Source organism: Leucopleurus acutus (genome assembly GCF_964270905.1).
Source record: "Leucopleurus acutus genome assembly, chromosome: 2".
Lineage (NCBI taxonomy): Eukaryota > Metazoa > Chordata > Mammalia > Artiodactyla > Delphinidae > Leucopleurus > Leucopleurus acutus.
In genome coordinates, this window is record NC_139143.1 from 67,506,404 (window position 1) to 67,531,772 (window position 25,369).

Genomic DNA, 25,369 nt, shown 5'->3' on the forward strand with positions numbered 1-25,369 from the left:
TGAAAACTGGATGAACCCTTATTAAAAAATAAAATGTAGACTATTTGGACCCTAGCCGCGTATTAGTTTGAACTTCCGAGTTATCTGTCGGCCAAACGGAAGTGATGATGCTGGCACGAGGTAGGCGGTGTTCCGTCGCCCCAGGCGACGGAGTGAAAGGGCGGGCCTGTCGGTTGGGTGGGCGGTGCTGAGTTTACTTTTAGCCAATAGGGACGAAGGGGCGGGCAGGGCGGCCCACGCAAAGTACGGCAGTAGGTGGAGCTCTGTTGCCAGAGTAACCCGGCGTTGGTGTTGGTGTTGTATACTTCCTGTCGCAACCATACCTGTTTCCTTGTGCTGAGATCCTGAGGTGATGGTGAGTGCCAGGCGAGGCCAGAACGGCTCCGGGGTCTTCTTTACTCCGCGTCCCAGGTCCTTGGTTGTCTGGGCACTGAGAGGCGTCCGCGTCCCATCAGCCTTCACGTCGTTATCTCTTTCTCCCTTTCCAGGAGCAGTCCCTGCAATTTGCTCTTTCCCTATTTCTTGTAGCACTCTGAATTCCACTTTGGTACTGCTAAGCCTCGAGAGTAATGTGACAGGAAGTTTAGGGGTAAGACACTGAGTCTGTTAGTCTGAGGTGAGAGATTATTTCGAACATTTAAAATGTTTTCATTTTTCATCGTTGCATTTTTGTTTTTCAAGCTCCCAGCTTCACCTTAACGCGCTTCATTTAATAGTATGTTGTGGTGTGTGTATAACTTTCTCATTACTGATCCGAACCTCCCTAGTTCCTGAAATCTTTGCTTTCTTGAGTGGCCGAGTACTGTCCCACACCCTGTCTAAGGGCCATATAGTAATAGCTGTATTTTGCATTAGCTCTCTTCTAGCCAGTTGATTACCTTCTAGGTCTGTGCTTTTTAACAGGAATGCCCCTCAAGATCACTTCTGTAAAATTCACTTGCTAGAGCCTCACCCCCAGAAATTCTGAATAAATAGGAATGGGGCTCCGTATTTGCATTTTGAAAAAGCCTGTAGATAATTCAGTCACGTGTTTGAAAACACCAGGGTTCTAGTTAATTCACTTAATTACCAAATATTTTAAACACTTACAGGTAAAGAACTGGAAGATAGAGAGATGACTATTGTCAGATGAGTATAGCTATGAACTTAACAGAGACCCACCCACCACCCCTTCTCCAGTACTACTCAGCAATCCATTTTATTACTCCAATCTTCTGCTACCCTTTTCCTTCCGAGCCCTTTCCACACCTTCACTTTACAAACCCTGTCCCTTCCCCTCCATTCTAAGCAGATGACAGAGTCTAACAGTCACTTTCTTTAACCTCATGCCCCAACCTATATATTGATCTATATTTTTTACCCATCATTCGGTCTTGTGTTTCTAGTTGATAGAAACAGGTGTTGAAGGATAATGCTTCCATCTTTGCCCTAAATCTTATTCCCTTCCATTCCTTACAAGACTTTTGCTTCAGGTTATAGTTCTTCTTTCCTGTGCTTTCAGCCTCTTCCTCTCCATTTCCTTCTCAGTGTTCAAGTCATACATCTTAAGAAAATGAAATAAAACAAAAGCCCTTCCCCTTCCTGTGTTTATCCAGTCCTCCCATCAATCTATCAGTAAACTGCTGGAAAGCATAGTGCTTCCATTTGTATCAAATTCTGCTCGGTCACTTACGTCCTCAACAGTCTGTTGTCTGAATTCCTCTCTAATGGCTTCATGAAGTCGTTCTTGCTTAAATTTCGAACGGCCTTTTAAGTGCCAAATCCAGTAATTTCTTCTCAAAATTTATTTTATTTAGCCTCTCTGACAACTGAAGCTCATGATTATTCATTCCCTCTTTTTTCCACTGGCTTTGCCTGTTTTTAAAATGTCATTTTCTGGGACTCACTCCTTAATAATTTCACTTCTCAGTCTCTACATTTTCCTTGGTTGATTTCATGCACACACATGAGTTCTACTAATGCCTAAGCATTCATTCTTAAATTTCAGTTTCATCTCAGACCTGTTAAGGCCTAGTTGCTTCCTGGACATCTCTACCTGTTTACCGCAGAGGCCCCTCAAACTTGTACTTACCATATTCAGTCGAAATTATTTGCTCATAGATTTGTCACACTTGCTAAACTGTGAACTGTTAGAGGAATGGGTATTTCTTTTGTTCACTGCTGTTGCTTATATCATGTTAGGCACTCAGATATTTGTGAAATACTGTTTTTTGGTGCCTGTCATTCAGACCCCCCAACAACCCTAAGAGCAGTGAACTCCTCCTCGCACCCTCTGTCCTGGCTCGAGTTGTGTGTGGTGGCTCTTTGAGAAATTGTGTGGTCAATGAAGGCTCTTCTGAGGAAGAGACTTTTGTCTTGAAGTTTGAGTGATAAAGTGCGATGATCTGAGGGAAGGGTTCTAGGCAGCACTAGCAAAAAGATCAAAAGAGCTTTGAGTATTGCAGGCACTGATCTTATGGTTTAATGTGAAAAAAAAATCGCTATTATTGATAGGTTATGTGGTGGTGTGTGGGTGACAGCAGTGGGGTGAGTATGGTGGAGTGTGAGATTCCAGTAGAGAGGTAGGCAAAGGGCAGACCACGTGTATGTACTACAGCAGTGTTTTTGAAACTATAGTTGTGACCCATTATTCGGTCATGAAATTAGTTTGTGGTATGTAGCCAGCATTAAAAAAGAAGACACATGAAATAGACATTACCATATTGCCTATAGTAAGGGTCACTTTCATGAAACTTTTGTTTTAAATTGTATGTATGTTATGTGTACTGGGTTATGACGCAGAATATATTTCTTACTGTGACTCGTGATCCACAAAGTTCAAGGTAAAATGTACTTTGAGCAAGACACACTTTAAATGGCAAAATAGTTGAAATCTCAAGGCATGCAGATTTCTTCTTCCTCCTTTGACCTAGTGACAGTCTTATTGTGTGGCAGGATAAACTCTGAATTTAATGAAAGCCTAAAATTGACTAGAGTTGAATTTTCAGATTTCTTTCTGCATCCAAATCTTTCTCTTATGTCAGTTGCTGTCGGTCCTTTATGAGAAAGAGTAGGCCTTTAGAAAAAGAGAGAAATGGATGTCCTTTCTCCGTGTTCAGTCTGGCCATGGGCAACTGTACTCTATCAAAGCTGATGGTCTCCATAAGCAGCTGAGGATGGAGTTTGTTTGCTCTGCTGGTCATTGCAATTAAATTATCTGCATCTGGTTTGTTACAGTTCTAGCTTCTAGCACCAGAATTGGGTTCTGGCTTCAAATTCTAGCATCACCTGTATCTTGTGAAGCAGAGATAGGCAACCGTAGTTAAGGATGTCTCACATGCATGCTGTTTAAGATAAAGAATATAATAGAGTCATCAATTTATTTACTTTTGTGCGTACAGAGAATAGAGATAATTCCAAGACTCTTCTGATTAATAAAGAGATATGAATGTTATATATCTTCTAAAATAGAGCACTGATTTGAATACTGTTACCCAAGATGAACTGCTAGTATAAGGCCTTTAAAGATGATCAACTATGTTCCACAAGAATTAGACTAAATAAATGTCTCAAAGTTGGTGTTGTTTTAAAACAACCTTCAAAGAGAGTTTCATGATTGCTGAATAAAGAACAGGATTTCATTCCATGAATTTTCAGTTTTCAACTTTATAAAGTTTTTTCTAAATAGGCTGTCTTGCCACGTGCTTCTTTGCCATCCAGAATTCCTTATGTTACTTGAACTGCTAACTTGAAGGAACTAAAGTTTGAAAGCTAGGCAGGATTTTATTTACTACAACTGAATCAGAAAGTATAGAGCCTAAAATAAAAACCTGAAACTTAAAACATTTTCCCCTATATATTTTATTAAGAATGCAGTCTAGAGCTTGTTATATTCTTCTTTAGCAGTTGTATTTGCAAAACTCCATAGCAACTGGTTAATATAATGCTTAATTTTCCTCTTTATCTTTTTTTCTGTCTTTTTTCTGCCTTTTTGTCCCCCATCTTTTCTTTTTTTCCCCTAGATTTATTGAGGTATAATTGACATAACACTGTGTAAGTTTAAGATGTACAATGTGTTAATTTGATGCACTTATCTATTACAAAATGATTGCCTCCATCTCTTAGATAATTACCGTTTCTTCTTTTTTTGGGGGGGTGGTGTACGCGGGCCTCTCACTGTTGTGGCTTCTCCCGTTGCGGAGCACAGGCTCCGGACGCGCAGGCTCAGCGGCCATGGCTCACGGGCCCAGCCGCTCCGCGGCATGTGGGATCTTCCCGGACCAGGGCACGAACGCGTATCCCCTCCATCGACAGGCGGACTCTCAACCACTGTGCCACCAGGGAAGCCCACCGTTTCTTTTTTGTGATGCGAACATTTAAGATCTACTCTCTTCGAAGAGATTGGTGGTTGCCAGAGGCAGAGTGGTGGAGGGGTCAGTGAAAGGGATGAAGGTGGTCAAAAGGTATAAACTTCTGGTTATAAAATAAATGTCATGGGAATATAATGGACAGCATGGTGACAATAGTTAATAATGCTCTATTGCATATTTGAAAGTCACTACGTGAGTAGACCTTAACAGTTCTCATAAGAAGAAATTTTGTAACCATGTATGGTGATGGGTGTTATTTAGACTTATTGTGGTGATCATTTTGCAATATATACTAATACTAAATCATTACGTTGTGCACCTGAAAGTAATATAATGTTACATATGTCAATTGTATATTTTAAAAAAGCCAAAAACAAACAGAAAAAAAAAGAAATCATCTTAGTGGGAACTAAGATTTTGACAAAAAAATTTACTATAAATTTGTTATAAAATGTTCCTAAGGACACTTTTGCTATTTTGTGTACTTAACACAGTGTGAATGATAAATCTTGTTTGCAAGGGGTAGGAACATAGGACCAGGCGGACCAGGTTGAAGTCTCCAGCCTTTGACAGGGGCTGTTTGTAATGGGAGACTACCTAAATGTCTATCAATAGGGAGATGGCTAAGTAAACCATGATGTGTCCATGCTGGGAATATTATGTAGCATTTAAGGAGATTGTTATAGGTCTATATCTACCAACTTAGATAAGAATTTTTTTAGTGAATTTAGTTGCAGAATTGGTTGCAGAATATTTGTAGTTTCCAATGTATGTAAAAAAAAAACCCAGCAAAATGCAAACCCACGTGATAGTACTATGTATTCTCTATGGAAATACTAGGCAAATATATAGACAAGCTGGTAACAGTGGTCACCTCTGTGTTTAGGGGAGAGTTTTGGATTTGGGGAGCTGATCAAAGGGAATTTGAGTCTGAACTGCAGTGGTTTTATTTTTTTATCAAGTGAAGTGAATTCAGGTGTTACCTGTATAACAAAAAATTGAATTAAAAAATGTTGCCACTATTGTATCCTTCTGTTTACATTGTACATTGACCAGCCCCTGATTCAGGGACTGGCCATGAATAATGAAATGTAATAAGAGAATGCTATTAAACATGCTAATATCCTTTTGGAGGAAAAAAATCTATTCTTTTAGCAACTTCAAGTATGTAATACAGCATTGTTAACTATAATAACCGTGCTATATACATTAGATCCCCAGAACTTGTTCATCTTCTAACTGGATGTTTGTATCCTTTGACCAATACCTCCCCATTTCCCCCTTCCCCCAGCTCCTGGTACTCACCATTCTACTCTCTGTTTCTATAAGTCTGGCTTTTTAGATTCCACGTATTAGTGATAACATACAGTATTTGTCTTTCTCTGTCTGATTTATTTCACTTAGTATAATGCCCTCAAGTTGCATCCATGTTGTCACAAAAGGCAGGAAGAGAAGGATTTTGGGTTTCATTCTAAATGCAATAGGATAATGTATCTCATACATTTTTCCTATTCCATCAAAATATTTTATTTTCCTTGGATCTGGACTTATTTAAATGTTAGCCATATTAGTTTGGTTGTTCAGTGCCTATTTTCATCTGTAACATTTATGATCTTGTAAACTTTGGAAAGAAAGTTTTTTTTTGTCCTGCTCTTATATTTGAAGATCAGAGACTAATTTCTCCCCTTATAATTGCCTTTTCATAATTTAATTGCCCTTTACTGGACCTTTTGTTTCCATAATATCTTCTGTAAGATGCGTCAGGCAGAGCCCCCCATTCCAGGTGGGTATGCATCATAGTTTCTACATGGTTATTAGGGATATTATGTGTTCTGCTGTGATTTCACCTGATACCTTTCTTAATGGGTCTATAGCATAAGATTGAAGTCCCTTGTTCTCCAGAAGTATCTCCGACATTTCCTATGAACCTTATATTCATTTTCCTGCAAAAACTATCTAAGCTACTTAACTTCCAAAAGTTGGTATTTTAAGACTTTCTATTAAGTAGATGTGAGAAATTGTTGCTATTAAAATGTACTGCCCAATTCAAGTTTATTTTCTGATGCCAGGCACTTTGTCTAATTAAGTTGTTATTGTTATCTCTCCTGACTCATCCTATGTGCTATTCATTCTTCATGTTGCTTTATTCTTTAAAATGTATTTCTGTAGACATGCATAATGGCTCTAGGGTTTTCTGACATATGTAAATTTAATTCTTTGTTTTCCATAGTTCTGGTACAAGTTAAACATATATATGCTATATGCATTTTATATATTTATGTAATATATAAAATACAGGTAATACATAATGTATCAAAACATAAAATACATACTTCATTTATATATGTAATATTTAACTTACTCTGTTGTAGAGACGTAGTCAGTTTTAGAGATTTGAAAATAGCTAAGTGCAAAAATATAATTGAATGCATCTGTAATATCACTGACTATATACAATCAGTATTAATATTTTAGAATATTATCTCAGTCACACACACACGTGTGTGTGTGTATATATATATATATATATACACACACATGTATATATCTCTTTTAAAATGTGATCCTATTGCATACATTGTTTACAAATTTTTTTTCACTTAATATGTCTTATACATTTTTCCAGATCAGTTTTAAGAACTACGTTATATTCCTTCATTTAATCTGGTTTAACCAATCTATTTATTAATTTGGTCTTTTAACACCATAATAAACGTATTTTTTGCAGACACATTTTTACTCACATCATAATTATTTTCTTAGAATAAATTAGAAATAGAATAACTGAGTGAGAGGCCATGTGCATTTTTAAATCTTTTTGATATGCACTGCCAAATTACCTCCAGAAAGTTTTACCCGTTTGTACACTACTAGCAGTGTGCCATGGTGCCTGTGTCTCCTAATCTCTAACCTGATATTTCTATACATTTAATACATACATGTAACAATGGATTCGAACTCTTTCACTTTCTTTACCCAGTATATTGAGAGAGAAAGATTATAAATCACTAATTTTCTATAGATGAAAAGATTATAAATCACTAATTTTCTATAGATGAATTTTCTGTTAATACTTATCCAAAATATTTCTCTAATTATTTCACATCTTTCATAAACTGTTACAATTGAAAATTTATTGACTGTATATACTGATGAAGATAGGAGTAACCTTTTCTAAACTATTATTCAAAGACAGATTATCCAGTCCTCTCTTGTCTGTTTTGAAGCAGCAGCTGATTGTAGTACGAAGGAACTGGTCTAGAGCTAGAAATCGAAAACTTTCAATCCTTATTGTAGTATTGGTTTCAGCACTTATTTACTGTGTGACATGTAATCTTTCTGGGCTTGTTTTCTCATCCATAAAATCAGAATGATAATTTCTGTTCATATTTTGTGACGATCAAATGAGGTAATGTATGTGAAAATAATTTATAAACTGTAATGTACTATACATATGAAATTTATTATTTTCATATTAACCAAACTACTACCTAATGAGAAGATGGTTGGAGAGAATGGAAGGTGATTAAAATCTAAAACAAGGGCTTCCCTGGTGGCGCAGTGGTTGAGAGTCCGCCTGCCGATGCAGGGGACACGGGTTCGTGCCCCGGTCCGGGAAGATCCCACATGCCGCGGAGCGGCTGGGCTCGTGAGCCATGGCCGCTGAGCCTGCGAGTCCGGAGCCTGTGCTCCGTGACGGGAGAGGCCACAGCAGTGAGAGGCCTGCGTACCGCAAAAAAAAAAGGAAAAAAAAATCTAAAACAAGTTTCAGAAGTAAATATTTGAGGTTAGTGGTGTTACTGTCCAATTTTGTGGATATTTAAAAATTTACTTTTATAGCAGTATATTAAATACCATCTTCCTCAATTTCTATTAGAGATTCATTTTCCTAAGGAAGCAGTAAAAGGTCAGGGAAAAGGGAGGGGATGGGAGATGGCAGGAATAGTCCTCGCGACCAGTTTCAATAACTCTCATGTCCTTTTGGGAGGAGACAGCTAAGCATGTCTGATATGTGTTTAGTAAGTATTAGATCTTGAGATCCATGAATTTCTGCCAAGCTTAAGTGGATTAGCTGGGAGCTAAGTTTTATTTGCTTTTATTACTGGTAGTCTTGAAATTTTATTATTCAATAATTTGATTGTGAAAATATAAAGGAGCCCTTTTTAGGCCTAATCTGTTTCTTGCTACAGAGGCTCAGAAATAGGGCTTTAGAAAAATGGAAAATCCCTCCATCTAGTGGCAGGTACAGGTCTATCATTTATGTTAAACCATCTTGCTCTTTAAGTAGTTTTTTGAATTTTACTATATCTGCCCAAATCTCTGAAAGGTGAATATTTGTATATCTTAGGTATTTGAGTATTTTTCATAATTAAATAATTAAAAATTTTATCTCCAAAGGGAGAATGGATCCTATAATAATATGCTCACTTTCCCCCAGAATATCCATTTAAAATCTAGTAATGGCCTTGAGAATTTATCTTGACTCTCAGTACACACATAGATCGAGGCATGCATCACTAGAACATTTTTAGAAGGAAAATTGAAATACTAAGAAGTGGGGCAGAGCCTCTTGTACTCATCCTTCTGCCCTACTGTTGGGTTCCTGCTACATGCCATAAATCTGAGATACAAAGATGAATAAGACTAGATCTTTCTTTTAAGGAGCTCACAATCTTGGGGGAAGAGGGAAGGCAGGGAAGAGATAAACATGATATATTGTAACATTGTACTACTAACTTAGAGAAATTCAATTTCCTCATTTGTAAAATGAACATAATACTAACTCCCTCATAGGAATAGTGTTATGATTAAAAGAGATAAAGTGCTTAGCTTAATGCTTTATACATTGTAAGCATCCAATAAATGTTAGCTGTTGCTACTACTGTTGTTACTGACAGGTGTTAAGATAGAGACCTGCTGAATGTAGGAACAGAGAGGAGAGACTAATCACTATGTAGGAGTGTTAATTAAAAACAAGATTAGTTAACTTTACACCTTTTTCTGTGTTATTTTTCATTCACTGAGTTTCACATTTTCTTCAACTTTGAATATATATAAATCCCAAATTAAACTTAGCATGCTAATGTCAACATCGATTCCTTAAATTTACTAGAAGGCATTTGGAAACAGTAGGAAAGTGTCACTGTGGTTCATTGTTCAAGCTTCAGCCTACTTAACAAATGTTTTGTTTTTTCTCTTTCTTTTGAACATTTTTGCCTATTGACCCAGATGTCCCTTTGGGTGAGTTGTAGGTGGGCACAAGACACACACATCTGGTGACTATTGGGAAGTACTTGAGGTGTGCATATTAATATGATTTTAAAGCAGATTCTTTTTGGTTTAACCTTTTGAGATATACATCTTTAAAAGTTTACATCTTTTTTTCCCCCAGAATTACATGGACTTCAGCCACAGTTACTATTCCATTTGCCTGAAATGCTTCTTCACTTTTTCCGATGCTTACCTCGTGGGAGAGGCCTTCCTAGGCCACTCAACCTAAAGTAGCACCTCCAGTTACTCTGGTTCCCCTCCCCTTCTTACTTTCTTTTTTCATTTTAGCACCTGACAGAAGCATTGCACAGCTGCAGGTTTAATAATGATAGTGTCTGATATTTACATAATATTTTCCATTTTTTAAGGCATTTAAGATTCTGAACTAATTCATAATGTCCTTTAGAGATAGGAATTGCATGTGAGGAGGAATATCACAATCAGTAGAGAGCAGAGAAGCACCGACATTCAAAGAAGAATAATAATGCTCTGAAAAGGTAGTTGAAAAGAAGGGAAGTTAACTTTCCACTGAATTTCCCTGCTAGTCCCTTTGGTAAAGACCAGGAGTGGAGAACTGTTTTTGATCAAGGGCTGTTTACCACCAGAGAAAATCTAAAATTCTAAGTCTCAGACAGTAGGCTGTTGTATTCTGAGAGGGAACTCTAGATTCATTCAACAATTATTTTTAAGTTCCTATTATATACCAGGCACTGTTCTAGGCATCCAGGATATACAGCAATGACTGACAAAGTCCTACCCTTATGGAGCTAAAATTTCTGGGGGTGGGAAGTCACACAATAAACAAACATGTAATATAGTGTTAATTATTGATAAGTGCTATGGAAAAGTTAGATTATGGGAGAAGAGATTGAAGAAAGTAGAAGGAGGTGGTATTTATTGGATGGTCAGGGAAACCTCTCTAGATTGCTGACATATGAGCAGAAAGCTGAATGAAGTGATACTGTAGAGAGCCTTAATAACCCTAGCAGTGGAGTAGTCCAGGCAGAGGGAATAGCAAGGGCAAAGATTCTGAGGTGGGAGCCTGCTTGCTCTGTGCAGGGACCAGCAAGAAGGCCAGTAAGATTGGAGCAGAGAAGAGTGAGGGAGAGAGTGGCAGAAATGTGCTTGAGAGGTAGCCTGAGGCCAGATCATATAAGCCCTATGTGGTATGAAATCATAAACTCTTCGAGCTGAAGGAGACTTTGGATTTTTGTAAGACCAGTGTTTCTGAAACTGATTTTGGGACCCATTGGTGGATTATGAACTCTAAATTGTGAATAGCAACTAGCTTTTAAAAACAGTGTAAAATATTAGTACATTGCACATTCTAGGATAAGAATTGTTTCATGGAACTTTTTTTCCATTGTGGAGGGTGTATGTGTGTGTATTGGTTCTAGTGGAAATTGTAGTTCTTATTGTAGGTTCTGGTGAAAAGAAAAAAAAAAGGAAAATGTGGGGCTTCCCTGGTGGCGCAGTGGTTGAGGGTCCGCCTGCCGATGCAGGGGACACAGGTTCGTGCCCCGGTCCGGGAAGATCCCACATGCCGCTGGGCCCGTGAGCTATGGACGCCGAGCCTGCACGTCGTCCGGAGCCTGTGCTCCGCAGTGGGAGAGGCCACAACAGTGAGAGGCCCGTGAACCGCAAAAAAAAAAAAAAAAAAAAGGAAAATGTTTGTGAGCCACCAATCTAGTCTTATCCCCAAATTTTATAGATGAGGAAGCTAGGTTGGGAAGTACTCAGAGGCCCACATGTCTTCTCCCTCAGTGAGATGTTCTTGCTGCCACACTGTGCTCATGTCTAGATGCGGTGTGCATCGCTGTATGTAGATGTGACTGACTCCATACTGCTGTAGTTCTAATTTCTTAAATAAGGGAAGGAATTAAAAACTTTATTTAGTCAATACCATATCAGTAAGTACCAACTTCAGTTCTGTTTTATGATCCTTTTTTACACTGTTTGCCTTATTTTCCTTTGCATTCTCTATTTTCTTAAATATCCTTTTATCTCCCTAGGAAAGAAAGCTGTCCAAAGTTTAGAGGTAGAAAGGGAGAGAAAGAAATCCAGGACCAAGAGAGAGGGAGAGGGACAGACATCTAAAATCCAGGAGAGAAAAGAGAGAAACCTCCAAGGCCAGGAGAGAGAAGGAAGTAGCGACGTCTCTGGCCCTGCCTATTCTTCCTACGGTCTCCATGATCCCCTCTGCCTCTTCCCGAAGGCTTAGTCTCCTGGGAATGCAGTGCTGGTGGAGAAGGGGCTCCATCTGCTTTCAAAGACATGCATTGGGAATTTATCTCTGTAATCTGCCTTCTGGCTCTCAGAGTGAGGACTGCGTAATGTGCCGAGGAGAGTGAGCTCCTGGAGAGCAGGATTTATTTGTTGGGGTGGCCAAAAAGTTCATTCGGGATTTTTGTAAGATGTTACGGAAAAACCTGGACAAACTTTTTGGCCAACCCAATATTCTCCTTTGCATTCCCAGGCCTGGCCCATGGAGGCCCTCAGTAACAGTGTGCTTAAAAAACCTTCCTAATTAATACACTGAGCTGTCATGAAACTGTTCTTATCTGTTACAGCTAAATTGTCACTTATACAAACAATAAATCTGTAACATTAAAGGGAAGATTAGGCTCAAAAGAGACTTAATTTTTGAGAATTGCAAAGGTAAATTAATAAAATTTGATGATATTAATCCAAGGGTTAAAAATAAAAGATTCTTTTACACACACACACACACACACACACACACACATACACATACACACATACACATACACACACATACATCAGATTACTCCCTTCCTTTTTTTTAAATGTCATGGGGAAGATATTCTTGAAATAGTTTAACTGGATTTTAAAAATTATTGTTTTAAATTGTTTAAAACCCTGCTATGTAATGTGTTAGATGTTAGAAAGCGAGTGAAGAGAATTCAGTGCATGTTATTCTTCTTTCATCAGAGTTGCTGTTTGAACCTGATAATTTCTTCAGTGGCTAAAAAAAATGCTTTAAACTTACTTGGGACTAGTTGGGGGAAGGATCAGAAAAGAACTGAGATTAGGTCCTTTTTTTATGCAAGGGATTAGAGAGGGATGAAATTGTTGACCTGGCATGTGTTGTCTTTTCAATAAAACATTTCTTAAAGCCCTGATGACTGGAAGGGGATCTATTAAAAACTAAGTTAACTTATTAGCTTATAAATCATAATGGGAGACCTACTTTTTAAATAACTAATATCTATCATTTATTTTATGCCTACTGTAAATTAAGTTCTTTTCATGTAAGGAAAGAGTCTCAGGTTTGAAAGACCCAAGGTTATACTGCTGTTGAGTGGGAGGGCCCTGGTTTGAACCTGGAAGTCTGGGCTCTTTCTAGTCTACTGCAGTTGAGACCAAGGTGTTTAAATTTTAAAAAATATTTTAGGAGTAAATTTCTGCTTGTTCTTTTTTTTTTTTTTTTTGTAGCTATAGAGAAAAGTAAAGACTGTTTACTTCCTTTTGAAAAATCAATTTCTAGAGCATATGAGTGATACAAATTTTCTTCAAGAAGTCATAATTCTTATTTTGATACTCAATTGGGGCCTCTGCAAAATTACCATGATTTAATATATAATTTCAGGGCTCCAATTGAGGGGTGGTATTTGTCACATGGCTGTGTGGCCTGGATATGTTGAAGTCCACACTGAACATTAGGTGGCACTCCTTTATCACTGGACGCATTCTCTCGGGAGCGATATCCTTTATGGATATTATTAGTTGCTCATTAATTTTAATTACATCAATGTGACATACGCATACCATTCATCTAGAAAGAACACAGTATCACAGATTATTTCTCATGAAGACACACACTTTTCCTTTTCATAAATTAGGAAACGGAAGCCTAGGTGATGAAAAGAATGGCCTCCTTTGGGATTAAACTTGAAAATGGTTTTTAAGAATCTGTTACTCCATCAAAATATCCTTTATCTTATTAAAAAAAAAAACCAAAACAGTAAACTACTAAATTAAAATAACCCAGGAGTCACATGAAATAATGTAGGCAAAAACTTTTCCTAAAGATAGGGAAGATTACCCTAATACGTAGCTCTTCTGTTAGACTGTCTGATGATCAGTACTTCTGACACTTGCTGATATAGTCAAGGCTTTTGCCATTTTTACGGAAGTACGTTCATGCTTACAGCACCTTGAATCTGCATCTCAGAAATACTCAGACTCATTCCTTTTCGCATGAGGATAAAGCTAACAGAATCTGTAGCCAACTGTAGTTAATGCTGAATAGTAATAATTGCAGTGTATGAAAAGCTACATGTATATTTAACATCCTCAGCATTCAGTATTTGAATTAGAGGAAAAATGGAACCAGTTGGATTTGCAAAGAGCTACCCTCCTCTGTCTCTGCAACCAGGGCCCTACATGCTGCTGTGCATGTTGCACTGCACATGCACAACTATGAGTGAATTGCAGATACGCTTATTTATTACATATTTTTCTAATAGATGACAGAAAGTGTTGTGAGGAAAGCACAACTTTTTCTGATTTGCACAGAAGTACCAAGTCTGCTAAGGAATAAGCTTCTCAAATTTCGACTCAGTGACACTGGCACTCAGTGCCATTGGCATTTTCCTTAGAGGGAAAAAAGTAGGAGAGGGAGCACAGGAGAGAGAAGGTGATATAAAAATAACATTCTAGGATGCGTCTAAATTGCTAAAAATGTTAGGGTGGGTTTAGGGCCTCCGCAGTGGAGGCAGGATGCCCTCCCACCTTATCTATCCCTCTTCTACCACCTTCAGGTCATATTGGCTTTTTTTTTCTTGAATTCACCAAACTCCATCTCCTCTTTTTTTTTTTTGCGGTACGCGGCCCTCTCAGTGTTGTGGCCTATCCCGTTGCGGAGCACAGGCTCCGGACGCGCAGGCTCAGCGGCCATGGCTCACGGGCCCAGCCGCTGCGCGGCACGTGGGATCTTCCCGGACCGGGGCATGAACCCGTGTCCCCTGCCTCGGGAGACAGACTCTCAACCACTGCGCCACCAGGGAAGCCCCTCCAGGGAAGCCCCTCCATCTCCTCTTTGAAGCTTTATGCTTTTTGTCTCTCTGGAATATTTCTCCCCGCAGAATTCTGCATGAATGGCTTCTCCTTCTCCTGGTTTTACTTCGAATGATATCTCCTCATAGTGGGCTTTGCTATCTATTCTAGTTGAAGGAAGACTCCTAGCTCTCTGTTCCTAATCATTAACACATTTACTTATGCATTGTATTGTCTTTATAACACTTACTATTACAGGAATTATACCATTTTTTTAACATGCTATGAAGAGAAACAGAAGGTTGGTAAACAAGCTCCATGTCAACAGGACATGTCTGTTTTGAATATCCCTATTGTCTGCTGCAGTGCCTGGCAAAGAGAAGGAGCTCAATATTTGTTGAATGAATGGAGGAGTAAATAAATTCAGCTTTTCAGGCATGAATAACATTTAATTTGATAGTGGCCAGTGGATAAGTTCTGCTTTTTAAATTTATTTATTCATTCAACAAATATTTAATAACACCTATTATATGCCATACGTATACCTAGTCCCTTGGGATACAACCATGAATAAAACAGACAATAATTCCTGCCCTAAGAGGTCTTACATTCTATTGAAGGAGATATATAATAAATAATCAACATATTAAGAATAATATACATAATATTTGAAGGTGTTAAATGCTATAGGGAAAAAGTGGTCAGGGTGATGAACATTGGGAGTGCTAGTAATGGTGGTAAGTGTAATTTAAAGGGACATGGCCAGAGTCAGTCTAATAGAGAAGATGATAGTTGAGCAAAGACTTGAGAGTGAGAAAGGATGAGCCATGCAGATGTTGGAGAAAAAGTATTCCAGGAAGTAGGGTAGCCAATGGAGAGGCTCTTAGGTGGAGAATGCCCTGTGTTCAAGTAACAGTGTGGCTCTGGCACAGTAAGCAAGAGTGACAGTTGTGGGAGATGAGATCAGGCAGGTAATGGGAGGCCAGATCTTGCAGGCCATTGAAAGTGGGTTGACTTCATTCTGATAGAGGAAGTTTGAGTCTGCAGATTTTAAGAGGAGGGGTGAGGTGGTTCAACTTACATTTTTACAGTGTCTCTTTGGCTGCTTTTTTGAGGATAGATGTGGCAGGGGGCAGTGGTCAAGAGTGGAAGTAGAGAGACAAGTCATAAGGTATAATCTAGGCGAGAGTATGGCGGCGTGGAGTAGTGTAATTGCAGTGGAGGTAGTGGAGTGATTTGGTGGATATTCTTTGTAGGTAGAGCTAACAGGATTTCCTGATGGCTTAGGTCTGAGGTCTAAGAGAAAGAGTGAGTCAGGGATAGAGTTAAAAGATGACCCTTGGGGCTTCCCTGGTGGTGCAGTGGTTGAGAGTCCGCCTGCCGATGCAGGGGACATGGGTTCGTGCCCCGGTCCGGGAGGATCCAACATGCCACGGAGCGGCTGGGCCCGTGAGCCATGGCCGCTGAGCCTGCGCGTCCGGAGCCTGTGCTCCGCAACGGGAGAGGCCACAGCAGTGAGAGGCCCGCGTACCGCAAAAAAAAAAAAAAAAAAAAAGATACAGTAATCAAGAGAGTGTGGTACTGGTGTAAGGCTAGACATGGAGATTAGTGGAACAGGATTGAAAGTCCAGAAATAAACCTTTTATGGTAAGTTGATTTTCAACAAAAATGCCAGTGCAATTCAATGAAGAAACAGTAGTCGTTTCCACAAATGGTGCTGGGACAATTGGATATCCATATGCAAAAAGATAAGACTCTGAAATGTAATTCAAAGTGGATTATAGACCAAAATGTACAAGCTAAAACTATAAAGCTCTTAGAAGAAAATATAGGAATAAATATATGTGACCTCGGGTTAGGCAAAGCCCTTTTGGATATGACAACATAAGCACAAGTAACTGAAGGTGACCCCCACTCCCCGCTGCCCCCAATGAAAATGATCTGGGACTGGCAGTGTGAGGCAGGAAGTACCTGTATTCCAAAGTATCATTCTGGGTCCTAGCAGGATATAGATATAGTATACTCAATTGGGATAATTGAAAAGTTTACTAAAGAGACTAATTATAGAGGTGTGGGGAGAAGTAAGAGAAGTTAACAAGGGATGGTTCAGTATGAGGGGAGGGGCTAGCAACAGCAGGGAGCCAATACTACCTATAGACCTGTTCCCAGGGCAGAAGGAGAGAGCTAGCAGAGTAGCTGTAATGGACAGATAGATTGACAGGAGCTGTGGCCTTTTGTAGAGAGGAGCAACTGACCAATGTGATCTGGCAGGGAGAAAGGAGAATAAATATCTTGACTTCACTTTTCTTCCTTTGATCTTTAGCCACTGCTTCCTACTGGCTGGACCCATGTGAAAGTCCAAGGACAAGGGAATCTTTTGATGAAGCTCATGCTGGTTGGCTGGCCAAACTCAGAGCAGGTTAAAGAAGAGCATAGTGAAGGTCTAGAGGGACACATCGCAAATGGCTAGCACGTTCACTTCCAGGCCCAGTGGCATAGTGGCTATGGGATAAAGGCATAACAAAATTAGGCTTCGTATACTCGTGACCTTAGCAACAGCCCTTTGGATCAAGAAATTTACAGATACCACTTATATTCTAATCTTCTGTGTTATCAGATGACTTCTAGCCCAATAATGAAGTCAGTTTTCTAATTGAATATTAGGTGAATAGTCTGTAATTGCTTTAATAGTCTCTTGCCATTATAGTTAGACCCAGTATTTCTTTTTTGGTTCAGATCCATTTCTCTTTTCGAATATTGTGGTTCAGATAATTGTTGACAAGTGGTCCCTGATGGATAACTCTTCTCCTGGAGTCACTTACTCTTTCATCAAGTGTATTTTTTTTTTGCGGTACGCGGGCCTGTCACTGTTGTGGCCTCTCCCGTTGCCGGAGCACAGGCTCCGGACGCGCAGGCTCAGCGGCCATGACTCATGGGCCCAGGCGCTCCGTGGCATGTGGGATCTTCCCGGACCGGGGCACGAACCCGCGTCCCCTGCATCAGCAGGCGGACTCTCAACCACTGTGCGACCAGGGAAGCCTCATCAAGTGTATTTTTTAAAATGCTAGTCAGAGAAGCCATACTTATTCAAAAAAGTAAGAAAAAATGTCTTCCTTCTGAATTTTTCTGGAAATAGAAATAGACAAACAAATGGGTGTAGGGTTTTGTTTTTTATCTTGAGGAGTGGATTTTGCCATTTTATTAAAATCTTGTGCTAAACACATTTATTCACTCCTTTAGATCTTTATTTTGGTAGTATATAGTTGACTTTTTTATTAGGGGTCCCAGAACCAGGAAAATCACTTTGGAGCTTCAAAAGAAATAAATGATGTAGTCACTATCCTCCAGAAGCTCAGAATTTGGTTATAGAGAGAATTTATGTTGCACAAACCTGCCAGATGACGACCCAGCGTTCTACTACGGAAACATCAGTCTGCCCATCAGGAAACAAGGGTCTTTGTTAAACTCTGTTACTTAGCAAGTCACAAAACTCTTGCGAAGTTACTTAATTTATTTGAACTTCTGTTTCCTTATCATTAATGTTCCTTTGATCTCTGAAATTCGGTGAAAATTAGATTCCAAGTATACAGAAATATCAGTTGGCTAGGGTTGGTCTGGAAAGACTTTTAACAATAATTGTGTTTTCTTTCAGCCTTGCTTTTCAGAGAGAAGATTTCCTCTAGTAGGCAGTATGTGGCATTGTTTTTTTACATGGCATTTAACGTGGCGTTATTGTAAATTTTTACGGTAGTGATCTGCAGAAATCTGAGAGGAAGAATTTTCAAGGATCTATAGGGCCCGAGCTGAAAAAGTTTCAAAAAGTCCTTTCTTCTCTGAAACTGGATATATGCCTTTTAAAATGATTCTTATTTGATCAGTTTCCTGATTTACACTTATACTATGGAAATGGTTCTTTTCTGGCATTTTTTACTCTGTAATAAAATTAAGCAGGCATTAAATGGAAGGTGCATTCCTAAGCATCATAGTTGGGGAAACACATGCGTTTGTGTTCTGTTTACTGCAGCATTGACTTTTTTTTTCTGTTAAAGACAAACAATGCATTCTACTTCTGAGATATTATCTCAAATGACTTTTTAAAAAGAAAACCTTGGAAATATGTAGAATCCTCACATTGAACATTATCTTTTTCACAAAGGGAGAAGATATTTGGCCTTAAACTGACTTTTTTTTAAAGATAAAAAGGATTACAACATTTTAACTTAATTCTTAAAGAATTTACATGGAAAAGGAAAATTAACTAAATTTAATAATTCGCCTAACTTTTCCTCCTAATGTAATTTGCTTGTCTGACTTTATTAATGAGAAATGCTAAGCTAGAGTTAGCAAATCAGAGTCTCTACATGAGACCCTTTTCACTTGAGCTCTCCTTCTGTTTGCCTTTCAAGGTGAATTTATGAGGAAGCAATAGCCTTCTGAGAACAATCTGGACAGGTTTGAAAATGGTTTTGGCTACACTAAAGTTAAGGTTAATGTTTGACACAATTCAGTGTAAGAGAATACTTGATCCTTGAAGGAAGCCCTGGAGGAAGACTGGTAAAGATTTAGTACAAAACAAGTTATTGCCTAAAGTCTAGTCTGTGGTAATGGGAAAATACAAACCTTTTGGTTGTAGTCTTTTCGTTTCTGTTGTACTTCTCACTGTGGCATCTAAGTAAAGCCTTAGGAATTGCTATGTTTATTTGCCTACTAGTCAGGTAATAAATATTTAATGATCAACGGTATTCTCAGAATGTTTGAGACAGTGAAGTTTGTTCTTTGGAGCCGCTTTTCACAAACCCTTACTGGAAGCAGCTGGCTTGATGTAGCAGGTTCTCATATACTGTTGATTTCTATTATAATGTCATTCAGGGTGAATGGAGGTACATAGAGACTTAGATTAAACTTTAGAAGCCTGTTGAATGGTAAACTTTACCATCTGTATAGTTTACTCCAGAATGCCCTTGAAGTCACACAGAAGCAGGTATTTGGCTTAAAATAGATGGTGACTGACTCTTAAATATGCAACTTCTGAAAATCAGATTTCTGGTTTGTTTAAGACTGTTCTCCATATTGTATTCTATAACTCCATTTCAGTGTGATTTAAGCAAGGAAGCAGTTTAAACAAAAGTGTTTCGTTGCCTATTGTGACGTAGTTTTTTCTGAACTATAGTATTGCAGAGTGCAACATACATTTTTCAGTGCATTGTTAGAATTACAAGTCTGACAAGTATGGCCTGATTTTTAGGCCATTGTTGTTGTGTTGCTTTTTAAGATGTGATTTGTTTCAATAAGCAGTTAAAATGAAAGAGTTTAGTTTTGGGTTCTGGAGATGTAGCAAACAGAGCAGTGTATGTAGGCTGCGTGGTCCTATTTCCCTTAGATCCCCTTTCCACCACTTTGAGGAGAGTGGTTAGGAGCACGGGATCTGGAATCAAACTGCCTGGGTTCACTTGCTTCTAAGCTGGGTAGTCTTGAGTGTGTTTTTAAACCTACCTGAGTCAGTTTTACTATCTGTAAATTACCGGTAATAATCTGTCTCTCTCATACTGTTATTCAGATAAAATACCTAAGTGTTTAGAACTAGGTGCTTAACACATAGCAGGTACCTAATAGAAAGTGCTAGCTCTTGACTATCACTATTATTGTTCTTAGAGTATTAACTTATAATGATTTGTTTATATGTTTGGCTTTTACATTACTGACTTCCTTACAGACCTCCTTAAAACCAGGGATTATTTCTTAGAAATCATTGAATGTACCATCAGAGCTTGGCACAAGAGAAGCAGTTAATGAATATTTTTGGAATGAATAAGTGAGCTCTCATCTGATCATACGTGGTCTGTTTTTTCCCCTCAATTTTTTAAATTGTGATAAATACACATAACATAAAATTTACCATTGTAACCAATTTTAGGTGTACAATTCAGTGGTATTAAATACATTCATAATGTTGTACAACCATCACCACCATCCATCTCCATAATTCTTGTCATCTTGTAACACTGAAACTCTATAACCAGTAAACTATGACTCCCAATTTTCCTCTCCCCCAGCCCTGGCAACCACCATCCTGCTTTCTGTCTCTGTCGTTTTGATTACTCTGAGTACCTTGTGTAAATGGAATCAGGCAGTATTTATCTTTTTTGTGATTGGCTTATTTTACTCAGTATAATGTCTTCAACTTTCATCCATGTTGTGGCATATGTCAGAATTTCCTTCCTTTTTAAAGCCGAATAATATTCCATTGTAAGTGTATACCACATTTTGTTTATCCATTCATCCATTAATGGACACTGGATTGCTTCCACATTTTAGCTATTGTGAATAATGCTGCTCTGAGCATGGGTATATAAATATCTCTTTGAGACCTGCTTTTAATTTTTTTTTTTTTTTTTGCGGTACGCGGGCCTCTCACTGTTGTGGTCTCTCCCGTTGCGGAGCACAGGCTCCGGACGCGCAGGCTCAGCGGCCATGGCTCACGGGCCCAGCCGCTCCGCGGCATGTGGGATCTTCCCGGACTGGGGCACAAACCTGTGTCCCCTGCATTGGCAGGCGGACTCTCAACCACTGCGCCACCAGGGAAGCCCGATACCCTTCGTTTGGGTATATAAATGGTCTGTTTTTAAAGAAAAAAGATAAAACTGTTGACATTGAATTCTTGTAGGAAACAAAGGTAGACAGGAAAGAGAGTATATATATATATATAAATATATATATATATCTAGGCTGTTTTGATCTCACATTCTTACTAGAAAAAGAAATAGAACATCTCTTCCTCCCTCATAAATGAGTGCTCAGTTATAATTTATACACTACTGTATTAATACATTACATACGTTGTAAATAATTCACAATAATAGAAACCTTAATAGGTTAAGAGTTAAAAAAAATAGAAATGTTGAGTTATTTTTCCCCCAGTAGGATCTTAGAGAATATCTGGTGTAGAAACTTAGACACTCTTGGTATAGAAAAAGGTATTTTTATCAGACTTCGATTTATGTCCTGGTTCTGGCACTTAATAAATGTGGTTACTTAACCACTCTGTGCCCCAGGTTCCTATTCTGGAAAATGGGTGCAATCATAACAACCTCCTAGGGTTGTTGTAAGGACTAAGTGCAATAATATAGGCAAATAACTATGGTGCATGCTACATAGTAAGGGCTCAGTAAATGTTAGCAGCTCTAATAATAATACTCATAATAAATTAGAGTTATGTTATTGTTATGTTGATGATGATAATGATGACGTGTTTTGGAAGATATTTTTCCTCTGGGAATTTTTCATGAAGTTGCTAGATTTTATCTATTCTAATACATTTTTTGGGGGACTCTTAAGTCATTAGTTCTTTTCTCTTGCTCAAATTCTGGTCTCATAACTCCAAGTGATTACTGTAATAATTAGAAGCTCTGCCTTCACTTCAAAAATCTGTTGGCCTAAATGTAATCTTATTTTTACCTTGAAAAGATTCCTGCATTCTCCCATTCACTTTGGCTTGAAACTTTGAAAAATCTTTGCTCAATCTCTATTTCTTATTCCCATATCTCTTCCCTTTCTGTCACTGACTTATTACTACTTACTTAAATCTGTCTCTTGTATCCATCACTTCTCTTCATTCTTCCTGTAACCACTTTTTGCCGAGGACCAGCCCCAGCTGGACAGGTTTTACCCAAAGGGGAGACGGAGTCGGCGTGGACAGAGCACAAGACACCTCAAATGATGCAAGGATCTGACAAATTTATTTTCATGATTCCGAAGCACTTATACTATAAAGTAATCTCATTTTCAATCTTAATAACCTTATTCCCATACCAAAAAAATCCCTTACATAAGCCATAAAACAAAAGTAATTTACATTAGCAGATTACATCAGCAGGTTAAACAGGTTAAGTAATCTTCTTGTACCTGTATGTTCTGTTCAATCAGTCAATTATTCAAAGCACAAACTCAAGCACATTATTCTTTTAACAATTCTTGGGGGAGGGCGTTGTACCTTGAATCTGCCACCAAGTTCCTTTGCAAAGTACATACAAAATATAATCTGTGCTTTATATCTATTTTTATACAGAAAACAATTAAACTTATTAAAGGTTGCCAAATAGCCTACTCTATCTAATTTGCTATATCCCATTATAACATAAAACCTCCCCACCACCATACCCAAGTGTTTTCTAACATATCTCTAGCTCCCCAGGAGGGCCATAACTCATTCAATTTGTCTTCTAAAGTAAGCTTTTACCACAAAAATGCTCCTATATATTTCCCTAAACCCAATGCCCTGGCCTGGGAATGGGGATTTCAGGTGTAATCTTTAAGGGAGCCGGGGTAATCACAATCTTTTTTGGTTTTACCCTAAATCAGGGTCTTTTCCTAAACCCTCCACCAAAACTGTAAATAATATATCCCAATACTAATAGCAATCCCATAAAAATCACCTTAAGCAAGAGTAGAGGAGAACAAGGGAACCACGCAGAGGAGAGCTTTGCTTCTCCATATTTGTACCTGACAGTACCAGCTTTGCTTGGCACTATGGGTCTCGTCCGTGCTGAGACTCAAAGGCACTTCCTATATGGCTCCCGGCATTTCCCCCTTTTTTATTTTTTAAAAAGGCAGTATGCAATTTCACTTTGGTTTTATATACACTCCGGAGGGCAGCTTGAATTAATCGGATAATAACTGGAAAAGAAATAAGGAGCAAAATTATAACCACTCCGGCAGCCCCATAATTTATTAAAATATGCCTAAAGGAATTACCCTTAAAATAGCTTTGTAAGTTTTGTAAAAATTCTGCAGCAGCCTTAGAGGGATTCATATCATATTGAGAGGCTGCAATATCATGAATTTGTTTATGTAAATGTTCCAAATCAATTCCTAAATCACTAGAATTCCATACATTCAAAATGTGCATTTGAATTTTTTCCCAGGAGTATTCAGAATGATTTACTTTTAAGGGAGTAACACATATCCAAGAATATTTTTTATGGCATGTTAAAGATAGGCGAATTTTTAAAGCAGTAAGTTCTTGTCCAATATGTAAAACTGCTTCTTCAAGGGCATCAACTTTAGCTTCTAACTTTCTATCTATGGCTTCCTGAGTTGCTAAAGCCAAGGATATATTTTTTGATAAATCATTAGCATATTGTGCTGTTTGTACTTCTTTTACTAAAGCATATGTTGCAACAGAAAAAGAACTCAGTATTCCTATCAAGGCAGAAATTCCCAAAATCAAAGTAGCCACAAATCTTTTTGGTCGCATGAGCTCTCCAACCTGTCTTACAATTTCTGCCCCTATATCTGTATACCAAGATTCATTAAGCGCTACTGGCAGCATAATATAAGCTGGTCTTTTTAACACTATTATGGTTGACACATTCATTTCAGGAACAATGCAAGTGGTCAGTATGCATTGCTGACAGGTAATATAAAACCTCATATTATTTTGTATGATTTGCAATTTTTCACTATCATTAGAAAGCAATAAGGAATACGGAGAAGACACACAGGTTTGAACATAGTACTCTTCCACATGGGTAGTAGCTCTAACTAACATTATTTTATGAGTAGTTAAGGGCAACCTCCATAACTGAGGTTGATAATAAGTTTTATTTTCATGAACAAAGGTATAAATAGGAGCCACCCATCCATGACTATTCCATCTATTTACCTTCAGTGGATGGGGAATATAGGAATCATTCCATGGGTATATCAAGCCTTTATCTAAATATGTTCTATAATCTCCCTCAGGAAAATTAATACTCCAATCTGAAATATAATATTTGGTTCCAGGAATGGTTATTTTATTCTCTTTATTGTACATACAATATATCCATGAAGGATATCCAGTTTTAATATCTATCCAAACCCATTTATCTGTAGCTTTCCCTGCAGCCTCATCACAATCATCATATCTAGGAGGATGAACATCTTTAGCTGGATATTTATTAACGTAAACTTGATTTTGTCCTACAACTTTCCCTAACAATGACCATAGATATCTTGTGGTCTTATCTTTTCCTACTGGTTTTTTAGGGGAGTCTGTCAAGAATCCTGCATCAACTACTGACAAACACCCATTCTTTGTTTGACTATTTTTCATTAACCCTGAACCAAGAAAAAAACAAATTGGAGGAAAGTCGGTCTGACCTGTAAATGAGTAGTTAAAATTGATTACAAATTGTTTATAGCCCTGTACTCCTCGAATGCCATCGGTCAATTCAGGAAATGAGGAGGTTACTGGAATAATGGAATCTGTCCAAGTACATGCATGTAGAATAGGAGGATCTGGAAAGTAAGCCCAATACGTACCGTTGGCACTTACCTGAACTGAAAGCAAGCTAAGCATAGCCACAAAAAAATTAGCAGTCGTCAAAGGCAATCCTTGAGCATTTACAGCATTTTCAGCATTCAGGCAAAGCCTTTTAATTGCCCCCCAGGTTATCGGAGCCGCTTCAGTGGTAGAGACAGCGTACCTTCTCTTTCGTGAACGAGAAGGCAATGAAGACTTTTTCTCCGAAAGTTCTGGAGAAGCTTGTACCTCTTTATCGCAGGATGATACAAGTGACAGTTGTTTCATCTGGGGAACTAACATCGCAGCCACAAGACTATCTGGTTTCACTTTCTGTGGATGTGGTTCCGCCATCTCGGTAGTGAAATTTCTTTTCTGAAAGACGCTTCAATAAATTCCCCACTTCAGGGTGTCTGATTAATCGATCAGGAATCCAAATTGGTGAATC

The 25,369-nt window shown here is 38.4% G+C and overlaps 1 protein-coding gene across 2 annotated transcripts in view; it reads left to right on the forward strand.

Moving 5' to 3' along the window:
* The first annotated feature begins 261 nt into the window (after positions 1-261).
* NME7 (NME/NM23 family member 7) overlaps positions 262-25,369 on the forward strand; it is a 265,965-nt gene continuing 240,857 nt past the window's right edge. Inside the window, exon 1 of one of the 2 annotated variants that reach the window (XM_082833178.1) lies at positions 262-355. In XM_082833178.1, coding sequence (XP_082689304.1) covers positions 353-355 — 3 coding nt within the window. In that variant the 5' untranslated portion in view covers positions 262-352. The remainder of the gene's footprint in view (positions 356-25,369) is intronic. The other variant, XM_082833177.1, reaches the window with a different exon arrangement.